A 15,743-nucleotide genomic window follows, 5' to 3' on the forward strand; every position below is an offset into this window, starting at 1 on the left:
ATTTAGTGCCCTAACCTTGGAGAGCCTCTGGTACGTGGTGTTTTGTTTGAGGTTGATGTATTTGGAAAGATTAGCAGAGGATGAATTATTTGCTGGTTTCTAAGTAGGTAGATGTGAAGGTTTTTTTGCTAGGATATTTTTGCTCTCTGGCATCAGCGGTCAGAGATTAAATAATTTGCCATCAGACAGATGTTCTGAAGAGCTAATTAAAAAACTGACAATCACCCGAGACCTCAGATAGATTTATATGCCTTTATCTACAGGAAGATAAGAATCAGTGGCAGCTTAAAATCACTGCCTTCAGTGATATTTCCAGAAAGTTCACTATTGAACTAAAAAGGAGTGCCTTTAGAGATATTCCTGCCAAAACCAGTTTGACTCAGTGGATAGAGTGTCGGCCTGCGGACTGAAAGGTCCCGGATTCGATTCCTGTCAAGGGCATGTACCTTGGTTGCAGGCACATCCCCAGTAGGGGGTGTGCAAGAAGCAGCTGATTGATGATTCTCTCTCATCAATGTTTCTAACTCTCTATCACTCTCTCTTCCTCTCTGTAAAAAATCGATAAAATATATTAAAAAAAAAAAAGATATTTCTATTTATACAAGTGTGTCTCAAACCTGGATGCCCATTTCAAGAAGTGGAGAAATTTTTAAAAAATGCCCATGTTGGGCCCCAGTCCAGATAAATTATAACAATGTCTGGGAGGAGAGCCCTGGTGCCAATTATTTTTAACTCTCCCCAGTGAGCTGAATATGCAGCCAGGATTGAGACCTGCTGATTTATAAATGAAATTTATTTTCATAGCTCTGTTAATCCTGGGAGACAGTGTAAGGTAATGCATGGGAACTGGATAGGAAGTGGAGTTAGGCCAGGCTTGGTTGGAATGAAAGATTGACCAAGACCTTGTTCTGCTCTGGGCATAATTTTGTTAAAGGTTAAAGTCTCCTTTGCTTTAACGTATGGCTATTCACTCTTTAACAGATTTTTGTGAGGGTAGGATGTGAACGTAATTTCATAAGTCAAGCACCTACTATATGCCCAGCATAGACACTCAATAATAACTGGTGGTTACCACTATTTGTTTTTACTAAAGTGCTTTATTAGGAATTTCAAAGCTTGTTTCCCAGACATGCTCACTGATATAAAAAAAAGATTCTGAGCTGAGGCTCAGAGATGAGCATATATCAACCTAAAGGAGTCTGCACAATAGAGCATCTTGTCATTATGTAAATATGTAAATAAATCACAGTTCAGTCTAAGTGTACCTCTCTTGGAAGTCATAGAAATTATGAATTTCCTTTTTAACAAAAGATGTTCCCGGAGATGGTATTTACTACTTTCTAGAATAAATGCAAATAAAAATCCCCAGGTAGTATTTCCCACTTAAGTCAGCATCTCTGTGTCTTCACAATCACCTACAAATTGTGTGCTTGTCTGTGTCTACTTGGGTGCCAAGCTGCTCAATAAATTACATCTATATATATAAAAAGCCAATGTCCATGATGGCCATGACGACCAAATGACCAGTCACTATGAAGTGCATTGAGTACCTCTTTGTCCCTCCCCCCGCAGGCCCACCAGCGGGGCGGGGCGGGACTGGGAACTGGTGAGCAGGCTGAATGGCTGACCTCTTGATCCCTGCCCGCAGGGTCCCATGAATCAGCAATGGTGAACAGAGGAATCCAGGTAGTGGGCGGGAGTACAGGGCTGGCTGTCAGACCATTGGGATTACTGGTTCATCTGCTGCTCTGGAGCTCAAGCCTGCGGGAAAGCAGGTGCCAGCAACTTCAACTCCATGCGCATGTGTTGAGCCGGCTGCTGATGCAACACGCTGCCCACTCGGGGCCACTTATACTCTGAGCGAGTAGGTCTCGGCGTGCCCCGTAGCTTCAGTTGGCGCTTCAAGCCTCAATAGCAGGGGTAGCAGTGCCAGCGTGAGCGGCCCCAAGCGGGCAGCGCATTCCATCAGTAGCCCACCAGGCGCATGGAGTTGATGTTGCTGGCTCCTGCTTTCCCGCAGGCCTGAGCACCTGAAAAACCGGGGATATGCTTATGATCCCAAAGGCCTGACAGCCTAGCAGCAGAGGCGGCATTCGGCCTGGGGACTGATGAACAGGCAGAAGATGGCCCTGGTTGAAGGAAGCTAGGCCCTAGGGACCCTACCCGCATGGTTTCATGAGCTGGGCCTCTAGTTGCAATATAATTGCCCACCCAATAGGTCTGAACCTATAGTTCTATCAGGCCAGGTTGGAGGAATCATGCTGGCCTTGGACAGAGAGTGTGGGAATTGGTTCTGTACTGCTATCCCTCTCCTAGTCTAGGCTGTGAGTTCCATGGTGAACAAGAGGACTAGCAGTAGGAACCAGCCCTGCCTGAGGCCCTCCCTGCATGCTCCTTCCCTGTTTATACTGGAAACACATCTCCTGCCCATGCTGTTCCTTTATTTGGGGAACTTCTTTCTCCATGTCTCCAGGCTGACCATGTGACTGTTCTGTGTTGAAATCAGTGACAATGTGGCTCCTTCCCGGTGCATATCTTGGGGGAGCTGAAACAGGGTCTGGCTCAGAGCCTCTGCTCTAAACACTATACACCTGGCTTTTTGTAGTAAGCTTATGGTGAATGTTAGTGCTTACTCTTCTCTCTGGGCTCATAGCTGGCAGTCGCACTTCCTATTGTGTGTCTTGGGGCCAGCCACTTACCCCTCCCCAATCTCTGTCCTCAGCTACAAAATGAAGGAATAGAACACATGAATAATGGTGTTCTTCTGATTATTAAATGAGAAGAATATATAGATAACATTTATTAAATGGATCCTCTATGCCCTTGTCTAAGTATTTGTCTAAGCATTTCACATGTGCTAAGTATTAACATTATTAACTTACAATGACCTTGAAAGTAGATCTCCTAGTTCCCTTTTTACAGATGAGGAAGCTGAGACAGGGAATGGTAAAGGAATATGCCCAAGGTTATACAATAAGAAACTGGGGGAGCTGAGAGAAGAGTTTGACTTCAGGCCTGTGCTCTAAACACTGTACACCATGCCTTCGTGTAGGTTGTATGTAGTAAGTGTAGTGGTATATAATGGGTTTGCTTTTCTTCGTGGCTTCCTCTTGAAATCTCTAATATGACATAGGAATATACTATAGCAGACAGCACCACGGTCCACATGAGAGCTATTTATAAAATAGTTACTGATAGATGAAGGGATAAAACAGAGTGCTAAGCGTCGTATAGTTTTGTCTGGTAATGGATTTGTAGTATATTGTGTTTATTGACACGTCACCTGCAGAACAACCTCAGTGACTACCTGGCCAACTTAGGATCCAAGCCTCTACAGTGTCTGGCTCAAGATGCCATTTCCAACCTTACTCTTCTGTTTACCTAATCCTTGATAGTGTAGAAGCTCAGTTAAAGACAGGGATTCTTTTATTGCGCTTTTCTTTGTATGTCTAGTACTTAGTGGGAATTTAAAGAATGTTAATTGAATGAATGAATGTGGCTCAGTCCCCATGAACTGCCACTTTGCTCCTATATACAGTCTGAAAGCAGGCTCTGATGGAACTAGACATGGCCCCATGTCCTAGTCCTGACACCAACTAGCCTTTATTCCGGGTGTTAATCCATCAGTTTCATCTTATCTTTTACTGGAGTAACTGTCGAGGCTGCCATTAATTTGGCTTAGGTTTAGTTGTTTTTCTCATAATGATGATAGATTTGTATTGATTTGTCTACACCAGCATTTTACTCTCCACGTTATTACAATAGATTTTGCCACTTTGCATATTGATAGAAAGAAAACCCCATTTAACTGGCATGTTAGATGTGAGGGGAGGTTTAAAAAATATGACTACCAAAACTAACTTATATTGTACATGAAGGAGGGCCCTTTTTAATGCTTAAAACTAGATTTTCCTGTCATAGAAACAGGTTTTTTTGTGTTTTGTTTTTTCTAACATATGAAGAAGAAAGGAATTAAGGTTCATTTAGCCTCTTTTGGGCCTAATACTGGGGTAAAAACTTTTTACTTGTTATTACACTTGATCTTTGAAACAATCTTGAAAAGGAATATGGCTTAGTAAGACCCAGGCTTTGATGACAAAAAGCCTGGGTCTGAGTTATGGCCCTCCAACTATGTGATCTTGGGGAATTTTCTTAATCTCTCTAACCTTCAGTTTTATTTTCCATAAACTGATGTGATAATAACACATGGTTGATGTTTGGGGAAGGATTTTGTTGTCTCCTCCCCCAACACACAAGCAATATTTAACCGGACACTAAAGTATTGGTGTAGCAATGGCTGGGCAAGCTCCCCATAACCTCCCGAACATGGCTCTTCTTTAGGGAGATGTGTTGGCCCAGGAAGCCAAGGCCTGGAAGACTAAGTCAGACTACGTGCACTCCCCACTGTCCTTGCATCTGAGACATTAAAGGACCTGGTCCTGGCTTCCAAATGGTCACATCAACAAGTGACTGGACTCATGGGCAAAGCATTGAGCTGGGTGTGCCATTCCCTTGGAGAGATTACTATCTGGGAGCAGATCATTCAAGTGTGACCTGTGGGCATGACACCAGGAAGAGGGAGAGTGCCAGGAAGCATGCCACGCATTGGCCTGACCTGAAGGCCTGGGGACCTGCACAACAGAGAAGAGGGCAGAAGGCAGCTGTGTTCTATGGACCAGCTTCCCCAGCATGAGGCAGGTACCTGAGCTCAAGGCCCCCCCTCCCCACTTCTACCCTAACAATAACAGCAGAATCACTAAGAACAGAAAACAAACCCAGGGCTTTTAAGAGATTATGTATACAAACTACCCAGCATGTTCACACTGTGAAAGTACCCATGATCACTGCACCCAGTGAAGGGAAACAACTTTTTATTTTATTGAGTGATAGGTAAATATTATGAAGATGATTGTATAGATGAGGAAAGGGGAGGCTCAGAGACATGAATACTGGTCTTGTAAAAAGACAAGAACACATTCCAGAAATGCACAAAAAGCAATCGGAACTTAACCTTGTTTTAGATTTGTGGCCATTAGGCATTAGTCATAAATAGCATTTGGAAGCAATCACTGCCTCTTACATTTTCCATGAAATATGACTTCAGTCAGTGATCTAAAAATGCCGTGTGTCCACCAAAAATGTATATTCACACTTTGAGTAATTATAAAGGCAGTGTTGATTAAAATACATATCATTTTCAAAATTGATCTATCAGCTGTCAAAGTGTCTATACATTTTTTTGGGGGGGACACCCTGTATATCAACAACTTTTACATACATTCACAAATTAGGGATAAGTAGTTATACTTCAGATTGGATGAGGTTTTAGAGTAAAACAATTTGACCAGGAAGTCCTTAGCTGCTTACATTGAATATGAGGAAACACATCAGAGAAGTTCTAAAAATTGTGATAAAAACAGCCAGATTTGACTTCACTGAAGATCATGATTTTGTGTTTGGTACACTGAAGTAAGTATTTTGCAATATTTTTGTTATAGTGTAAGAGTATGTGAAAAATAAGGAAACTGCCCTCTAACTTACATTCAACCTACTAAGTGAGCCTATGAAACACTATTTCTCCTGCCTGACAGACCAAAATAAACATGTTCACCTCTGTGAAGGCCTAAAAAGCAAAGCGCTTTGAAGGAATACATTGGAAGTGAAGGAACTAGAAAGAGGACGCATGGGCAGCCTATGGGAAGGGATGTTTAAACGAGTTGCCCAAAATGCTGCCCCTCTGTCACGTAAAGGTCTCTGCTCCCTCTGGCATCATCCGGAACACAGAGTAAGAAAAGCTGCTTTGTTTTGTTTTTTCCCTGCAGGAAAACATAAACATCGATGAAGCCTCCCGGTGCCTGGTGAAGCACATCCTTGCCAACGAGAGCGAGCTGATGGAGTCCATCGAGCCCGACATCGTGAAGCCGCACCTCACGCCGCCCAGGGCGGTCAGCTGCTCCGGCTGCGCCAGGTCCTAGTGAGCTCTATGCTGGCACATGCTGCCCACCACCCCATCCTCTCAGACATGGTGCCTCATGCCTCAGCTCTTACCACTTTGGGAAAATGTCATGATAGGGACACACATGTGACACGCCAAAGATCCATGCCTCTGTCTTTCCTGTATGAGAGAAATAGCAAACATGTTTTTAATGTCTGCTTCCCCCCCTCCCCCGACCTCTCCCCTGCTGCCATTCAGCATCTGCAACTGTGTTTACAAGCATTTAGAATATTTACTGTGTGTTAAAAAAAATTGTGTCTGGTAGCTGACCACCATTCTGCAGGAGGAGATTGGGCTGTGCTATTTGCTTCTTTGCATCAGCCAAGGCCTCAGGTTTTCAAGAGAAAGGGGAGAAGGCCAGACTCGCTGGCAAGTCGAGCACTGGCTTTGGTTTTGCCGCTGGTATCTTTGCCCAGACTTGAATATGTTCTCTGCTGCTCTGAAATGGTCTTTTCTCCAGACATGACCTCCATTCCCAGCAGACCCAGGAGTTTTCTCTGATTTAGCTTGTCGGAGTCATGCACACGGGCTTCCTGTGCTGTTGTTGCTTTTATGGTCACTTGCCATGCCCCGAAAATGGGTTTAACTGGAAAATGTATGAAAAAGATCTGGCCTCTGTTTGTGCCCTTTTGTTAGCTTTCTCCGACTCATGCTGTGGGACTCTGTACATGTAATGTATATTGTATATATTTTCACAAGTGAAAAATAAAACATGAACGGACTCCGTTTCCTTATTTCTGAGAATGCTCTGAGACTCCATTTCCTTATTTCTGAGAATGCTCCAAGTTTCTTAGTATTGTGAATATTTTGGGGGATTGGGTATCCATGGTTCTTAAGACTCATTTCTAAAATTCTGTTTTAAACAGGAGATGGGACTTGAGCATTTAAAGGAACTGCTGGGCACTATTAAAACAGAGATGAGTCATTCTATCTATACCTACTGTTCATATCAACATTTAGGCCAAGAAAGTAAGTAGTATATACAAATTTCTGTGATTAAGCAGAGAAATATAGCCTGAGATAATCTGATCAAGAAAGATGCCATACCAGTTAACACACACACACACACACACACACACACACACAGCTAAAATATGCATGGTGATATCTTGCTTTACTCAATGTCTGTGGTGCTGATATGCTACAGGTAGCTACTACAGTTTAATGGCATTATTTTCCATTATGTTCATCATAAACTCAATAGGAGTTTTATCTTTTGAAACAGATGTTTTGGTGTTTCCTACCCAGATTATTGTGGCCTTCACTGTTTCCATAAGCACCAACCACACAGCTTCTTATTGTGTGTGTGACCTTTTCCTGCGTGCATTCTCTGATCTCTGGAGCATCTGATCTCTAAGGCAGGTTGACCAGAAGTTCCAGAAAGTTCATATCTCCAGAAGCAGCCCTCAACCTATAACAGCAGGAATTCTGGAATAAACACCCTAGGTCTTTGTCTCTCAGGAAAGACGATCCTGAAGTATGAGCTAAGCGGTGTCTCAGAACTTCCCAATGGTAATAAGTTCCTGGTTCCCACAGGGGAAACCTTCTATCCTGCTCATCCTTTATTAGCTTCCTTTCTGTCATCACTCCCCCACTCCTCTACTGGCATTTTCTGGGTTCACTTCCAAAACAACTTTCTCTTAAATCCTTGTTCAGTGTCTTATGGGGGAACCCAAGCCCCGCCTAAGTTAGTTGGAACAGAGTTGGCCTAAGAAGGAACTCCTCAATACCAGCTTCTTGAAATGAACCAAGCACCACTCAGGTGCTAGCGAGGACCCCCTTGCTGGTGCGTAATGGCATGGGGCTGATCCCTGACAAAATGTAGCCCCATAATTACTAAGACTCCTCTTATCAGGGATAGACTATAGATGGAGGAATTCTATTACTCTTGTGTTTAAAATATATGGGATTGTGGAGTTAGTGAACCTCCATAGAAATTTTTTAGGAAAAACATATTACAGGCTTGGTCAGCCAACATTCAATTCAGGATTTGAGGGGAAAGCTTGAAAACCTCCAACCAATAATAAAAATAACCCTCCTTTTCTGTAGCTGCAGGATAGAGCATGCTGAAAACCCCATTTGAGATTTCACTTCCAGAGAAGCAGAGTGGTTGAGTATAGGAGGTTGAGTTCACAAAGCCAGTAAGTCTTATCTATTAAAATCAGGATCCTTTTCAGGAAGGAGTTGGACTCTGAAGCAGAGGAGATATTTGGGTACGTGCTCTTACGAAGACAGCCAATAGACTCCTAAGAGCCCCTCCTCAGTAGGAAGTTTGATAAGTGGTGATGCTTAAACTTCTTAAGTTCTACTCCCATCTCCCTCAGTGCTTCTGGACAAATAACTGGAGTCAATTCTCAGCATGACCTGAGCAGAAAGGCATGACCTATGCTGCAGGATGAAATGGATTATTCATTAATCAAGTGCACTATAGAACCTGGCTGGTAAGAACTAGTAGGACTCTGAGAACATTTCTAAGAAACTGATCTTGAGATGCTGGATAAGGGATGACAGAATGTTAAGGCCAAATAACAAAAAATATTTTTCTATGAAAATACTCTTTCATGAGTTAATTTTTAACAGTCTGACAAGTACCCTTGGAGCTGATCCCAATGTGCTACTGGAATAGCTATTAAAGCTTGGAAACAATGTTGGCTTAAAATGAATGGTGTACAGATGCCAGAACTACTTCAAAGTATTGGAGAAGAGCTCTGAGTTCTCCTGAGGGGTGGATATGTTACACTGTGTTTATGTTGTGATGCCAGAGGAATTACCAGCTAATTATGTTCCCCAGGAGAGACCAAAAGACACTACCTTTCCTGAAGCAATAAGGAGCGCCCGGAAAAGAGGGACACCAGCCTCCGTGAGAAGCTCAGGGGTGACTGTTCTCGGTAGACCAGGTCTGACATAGTAACTGTGTTGCTGTTTTTCACTTAGAATGACATCCTCATGATTAAGGCTGAAGATGTGGTTCTATTAAATGCTGTTGTGTGTTTTTTGTTTGTTTGTTTTTGTTTTTAGTTCTTTTTAGTTTTGTGTCCTGGATAAGCTAGCTTCATGAAGTGGAAGTAGGCATGATGCCCATCTCCCTACCCCCCAATACCACTTTTACTAATTCACTGAAGAAAGTGAGCTCCCCCTTTTTATAACTTCAGGATCGAGGGAGTTGGAGGCTTAGAAAGTTCTGCCAGGGGACACAGGAAGGGTTCCACTAAATCCACAGCTTTAGCTGCCACCTGGTTATTGTTGGCTGCCCATGCCCACAGGCCATGAGTGAGAGCAGACAGTTACTCTGCAGGCAAAGGCCGTTCATCCTGATTGCCAAGAGGATCTTCTGTGGCTGCTAAATAATGGAGCTGGGAGGAGTATGTCTGCAAATCATGGGACTCAGTGGGGCACCTCTTGATGCTTCCAGGCCTGGTGAGAACCTAAAAGGTAACTGCAACAACAACTTCTATGAGGATAAGTAACTGGGTTACAAGGAGGACAGTTAACTTGAGACTCAAACGCTCAGGGATAAAAGACTACATTATTGCACCAGCGATGAACCTAGACTAGAAGCAGATTGGCCAAGAAATAGAAGTGGTAAAGCATGGAAATGGTAAATCTCAATTATGGTCTCAAGGTAAGTACAACAGTGGAGACTGTAGCTTGGACCAAAGTATCCTTTGTAATCTCAATCTCTCTCTCTCCCCTCTCCCATGCCTCCCCTAGTGACTTCCTTAAAAATAAAAAATACTGGTGAAAGCAAAGAAAGTCCAAAGTGTGCACTAGACATTAGCAGAAGAAATGTCTGTATCCTCTCAGCATACGGCTAAAAGCTTTCTCTGAATGCGTAGAGTGTATTTGTCTTGCATGCTGGACAGGTCAGAGTGCTATAAAGTTAACACCTCCAAGAGCAGTCACATCTAAAACTGACATAAATCAGTAAAGTCCAGCTTCCTTGCCCCTCTGGTAGGATAATCTAAGGCTTGCTCTGTAGACTCAGATGTCCCCACTGGGATTTCCTTCCCTGTCTCACTACTCCTCTATCCTTGCTTCCAAAGATCACCTCCCAGTGAAGAGCTTTTCATTTTTGAATGAGCTTCAACTGTCAGTAGTACTTAAAACAGTGCATCTGGCCGGGACCGGTTTGGCTCAATGGATAGAGTAGGGGTGTCGAACTCAATCAGAGAAGGGGCCAAAATCTAAAATCCAGCCTAAATCGCGGGCCGAATGGTTTACTGAACAGTCATAAACTGACAATGTCATAAACTGACAGCGGAGTGCAGTGATGACAGCGCGGTGCGGGCCACATTGCAAGGCCTGGCGGGCTGGATTTGGCCCGTGGGCCTTGTGTTTGACACATGTGCGATAGAGCGTCGGCTTGGGGACTGAAGGGCCCCTGGTTTGATTCCGGTCAAGGGCATGTACCTTGGTTGCAGGCATATCCCCAGTAGGGGGTGTGCAAGAGGCAGCTGATCGATGACTCTCTCTCATCGATGTTTCTAACTAGCTCTCTCCCTTCCTCTCTGTAAAAAAAATCTATAAAATATATTAAAAAACAACAACAGTGCATCTGAACAATAACTTTTATTCCAATGGAATCTCTAATCTACTCCCCCCACCTAAATATCCACTGAAATGTAGTTCTGAGATATGTATTGTGAAGTCAGAACTAAGTGTCTTCTAACCTTTTTCCACTATAGAAAAGTGTGATTTGTTCAGTCGTCAGAGTGAATATTCATTGATTCACAGATCTCTTTACTCCCCCACTAAGTATTTGTTGAGTAGTTACTATATTCCCAACACTTGGCTAGGCACTGCCATGGAGACTAAGTCATGTTCTCAGGTCTTAAGGTGTTATGATCAGAAAGGAGACTCAAACATGTAAACAATTCACCAAGTACTAAGAGAGAAGTCAAATGTTCAAACCAAGAGATAGATCTCTTCTGGAAACAGAATTTGTTTCTAGAGGTGGAGACTGCAGCCCCAATCATGTTTAAGGAAATAGACTATGTTCCTACCATTTTCTTTCTGACATCCCAACACTGTGATTTGGCCACACTAGACTTTTTGTTCAGCTCCCCCCCCCCCATTTTTTTTTTGGCCTGGAAATTCTATTCATTCTTCAAGGATCAGCACAATGGCACAGCCTTGCAGTCTTTACATCTCTATAAGAAATGAAAATTACTTCCCACATTTGCATAACTCATTTCACACACACACACAAAAAAAATTAAAAGTTTTAAATTATATGTGTTGGTGACATAGATTAATAAGATCATATAGTTTTCAAGTGTCTATTTCTGTGATACATGTTCTGTGCATTGCATTGTGTGCCCAACAACCTAAGTCAAATCATATTCTGTCACCATATATTTGCCCCCCTTTATTCTTTACTCTCCCCGACCCCTTACCCTCTGGTAACCACCATACTCTGTCTATGAGTTTTTGCTTGTTTTTCTTTTTTTTCTTCTTTCTTCTTTTTAATCCTCACCCAAGAATAAGTTTATTTATTTTGAGCGAGAGAGGAAGTGAGAGAAAAGACAGAGAGAGAAGAAAGAGATAAAAATGAGAGAGAAACATTGATTGCCTCTCATATGTGCCCCGACTGGGGATCAAACTCATAACCTAGGAATGTACCCTGACAGGGAATTGAGCCCACAGTCTTTTTGGTGTACAGGATGCTGCTCCGACCAACTGAGCCACCTGTCCAAGACCAGAGACAGGAAGATGACTGGTTACCTAGGCTTGAGGGGATTGGGTGACTGCTGAAGGGTATGTGTTTCTTTTGAGGGGTGATGAAAATGTTCTAAAATTGATTGCAGTGGTGCTCGCACAACACTGTAAGTGTACTAAAATCCATTGAGTGGTATATTTTAAATGGGTGAAATGTATGGTATGTAAATAAATAATAATAAGGCTGCAACAAGAGAAAAATGGAGCCACAGGAGAAATCAGTATGAGTTTTTCCAATGCATTATTTAGCCCTGCCATGGGATATGGTCTTGCTTCTGTTCCATAGGAAGGAGTCTTAGGAGGTACATTTACCACTGCTGTCATCTGCCTGGTTAATCATCATTTCCGAATTCATGACTCTCAGATAATGGAACTAGAATAATTCAAGTGTTTAAATTCAACTTCATCTGTGGTGCTTCTGTATGAAAATGTCCTTGGATTTATATGCCCCCCAAGCACCAGAAAACTCCCCAATATTGGAAGAGAAAGGATCCTTAGACATCTGGATAAAAAGGGCAGAAGCAGTGATGGGCTAAGTCTGTAACTCTCAAAGATGAGGGCAAAGGCCCCTCAGAAGTGTGTATGCCTGTGACACTACAGTGAAAAGCCTGAGATTTTCTATTTCAACAAACCAACTTACTTTGTTCAATTTGCTTGACTTTCAGAATCAGTATTAATATTATTGATATTAATGTATTTGATATTAATACCTAGGCAGAGGCCTTAGTATATCCCTAAGTGCATTGTACCCATTGAAACTATAGCGGTAAACATCAGACTCCAAAATTCAAAATCCCAACTGAAACTGATTGTACTTTCTATTAGAACAAAATTTTTCTTTCAAAAGAGTTAAAGGAGACTTTATAAAGTATTTTTGTTCCAAATGTGAGTTGCTATTACGTGTAATACAATATAATGCTTTCTATTTTGTCTTGAAGTTACCTTATGCCAAATGTGTAACAGCAATTTGTATTCATTGAACTTCTTAATCAAACAGTTATCAAGTGACTGCTCTGAGCAAGGTTGCTGTGTTTGGTGCATGAAATAGATCACATGTCAAGGTTTTTACTAAAATGCCCAGTGCTTAATATATGTTAGTTTCTTTCTTTTCTCTGTGATAGCTGTTGTCATGGAAACATGATGAATACAAGTCATGGGTGCCTGCTCTTTAAGTTTGCTATCTCCTTGGGGAACCGGAGTGGGTTAACAAGATAGGCAAAACATTTATGGATCAAAAAAAGATGGTTGTTTCTGTTTCTACTACATAACATTCTTCATTTTTATTATTGTAATTAATGTTAATAGTTATTTTTTGCTTAGGTCTTTTATCACATTTTTTCCAAACATCACTTGATTTCATCATGGTTATCGCTCGGTTCAGGGTAAAAGAAACCAGGATGATAGAAAATGGGTATCCAAATGCATCATGTGATTCTGGCAGAGCTTCTAAAATAAACAGTGATTCTGCCCTTCTGACCATATTGGGCTCATCAGAGGATTTCATTTTTTGTAAAGTGATAGATCTAGCCTGTCCAGCATGGCTCAATGGTTGAGTAGTGATCTATGGGCCAGGAGGTTATGGTTCAATTCCTGGTCGGGGTACATGCCGGGTTATGGGCTTGATCCCCCATGTGGGGGGTGCAGAAGGCAGCCAATCAATGATTCTCTCTCATCATTGATGTTTCTATCTTTCCATCTTCCTTCCTCTCTGAAATCAATAAAATATTTTTAACTTTTAAAAAAATATTTTATTATTTTTTTTACAGAGAGGAAGAGGGATGGATAGAGAGTTAGAAATATTGATGAGAGAGAAACATTGATCAGCTGCCTCTTGCACACCCCCTACTGGGGATGTGCCTGCAACTAAGGTACATGCCCTTGACCGGAATCGAACCTGGGACCTTTCAGTCCACAGGCCAATGCTCTATCTACTGAGCCAAACCAGTTTTGGCCCAATAAAATATTTTTAATTAAAAAAATAAAAATAAAGTGACAGATCTGGGGTTGTTCTTGTGAGCCAATTGGGCCATTCAGAGTTTTCTCCTTTGCTTTCCCCTGTCCCCATCAAAGCTTTAAGAAGGAAAATCATAGGAAATGGCCATCATTTTCTCATCCCAGGTGACATGTGATAGGTGAGCATATAACAATACACAGAGGTGATGAGACAAGTAGTGAGAGAAAGGAAGGCAAGGAGAAATGAAAACCCCATCTGAGTCTCTACATGCAGCTGTGTATGAGTTTTGATTTAATCTTCAACTTCCCAGTTACACGAAGGCAATAAATTCCTCTTTGGGCTCTTTGTTCACCTGTTCAGGGTATATTGAGTTGATTTTCTGCCACTTGTAACTAAGACTCTCATGACTAACATGTCCACACAGTCATTAACACTGTAGTTAGACTTGCCCCGAGTCTGTCTGTCTACATAGTCCTCAAGGTCCATGTTCTTGGCCATTAACTAGAGACCTAGTGTACAACATTCATGCAGGTCCCCTTAGCCTGGCCTGTAACCTTTCGCAGTCTGGGAGCCCTTGGGTAATGCCCAAATAATGGCTTAGGCCCGTCCCTAGGGGCCTAAGCCATCAGTCGGACATCCTCAGTGCTGCTGTGGAGGTGACTGTTGCACTCACCAGCCATCAGCCCAGCTTGTGGCTGAGCAGCACTCCCCTTGTGGGAGTGAACTGACCACGCGGGGTGGGGGGAGGGGGGGCTCCTGTGTTGAACATCTGCCCCCTGGTGGTCATTGCATGTCTTAGCGACTGGTAGTTCCGCTGTTCAGTCAATTTGCCCTTTTATTATATAGGATAATAGCTCCCACTTCATTGGGAGATTTTTATAGCAGTGGATACTTCAAATATTCTACTACTAGGAAATGGAGCATACATTTTAAGGATGAATAAAAATTGTGTTGTATTGCTATATATCGTGCTGTTTTTATTAAACAACTAATGCTTGACATTTAAATTGTTGCCAGTAGTTTTCCTTTAGCTAATGCTACAAAGATAAAAATTTTTTGCACATCTATGATTGACTCTTCAGAATAAATTCCCAGTATTAAAGTTATCAAATCAGACATTATGCAAAATTTAAAAAAATCCAAAAATTACTTTCAGAAAGTTTGTACTAACTTATACTGTCATCAGTGATGTCTGATAATATCCAAAGAGCATGGCAATTTATGATCATCTCTCCTACAAATATTCATAAAAATTTCAGATCTCCTACAAAGGTCTTCTAATGTGTGCATTTGGGGGTAAATCAGTAATAAATGTATGAGTATAAAAAGCTTTATAAACACTGAAAGCATAATACTAGATTATAGCAATGTCATTTTTAATCGGAGATCAGGCTAAATTCAGAGTTCAGTCTCTTTTCTCTCCCTCCTTTGTAGTACCTTTGGGAAAGATTAGTTTGCTCTCTATGTTGAAAAAAAAGTGCTATAGCAGTAAATAAAAGATAAGTTTAAGAGAAAACAGGGTTCTTAAGAATTATTTGTCTACTTGAAAGATGAAACCTGGATGCCTTTGCAAAACTGGTTGCACATAATAATCCTAAAATGAATAATTCAAGTCTTTGTGTTTTAAAGTTAGTGTTATAGTACATCTATTTCACCAAAAGTGTTATTACAATATGACTACTAATAGAATTATCTTAGTAGTTTTAAATTCATGGCAATAATATATATACTGAGGTTTTTTTACACCATAACTTTGTATAAACTAGAATTCTAATAAAAAGATAAATACAGACATGACATTTTCTTCCAGAAATATTGCTTTCTATTTTTAATTCAAAGAGGAACTGGGTTCTTAAATATGTTAGATTGTTGGAATATAAAATATCAAGGACAATTGGACAATTGTTTATAATTTAATATGCTGTTACAAAGTAATTTCTCATACTACTATTTATTATTGTTTTAAGGTTATACACCATCTCACCCCTCCTTTTCTTTCTCTTTCTTTCTTTCTTTCTTTCTTTCTTTCTTTCTTATTCCTTCAGAAGAATGTTAGGCCCCTATAAAGGGACATTT

General features: G+C 41.4%; 1 protein-coding gene across 4 annotated transcripts in view; it reads left to right on the forward strand.

The window, feature by feature from the left end:
- Positions 1-15,743, forward strand: part of RAB38 (RAB38, member RAS oncogene family) — a 452,769-nt gene that overhangs the window by 196,018 nt on the left and 241,008 nt on the right. Inside the window, exon 9 of one of the 4 annotated variants that reach the window (XM_084895230.1) lies at positions 5,823-6,735. The exons of 2 other annotated variants lie outside the window; for them this stretch is intronic. In XM_084895230.1, the coding sequence (XP_084751356.1) occupies positions 5,823-5,975 (153 nt within the window). In that variant the 3' untranslated portion in view covers positions 5,976-6,735. Of the gene's footprint in view, positions 1-4,341; positions 4,586-5,822; positions 6,736-15,743 lie in introns of those variants that run through there. One more of the 4 variants, XM_084895231.1, reaches the window with a different exon arrangement.

Source organism: Pipistrellus hanaki (assembly GCF_964339955.1).
Source record: "Pipistrellus hanaki genome assembly, chromosome: 9".
Lineage (NCBI taxonomy): Eukaryota > Metazoa > Chordata > Mammalia > Chiroptera > Vespertilionidae > Pipistrellus > Pipistrellus hanaki.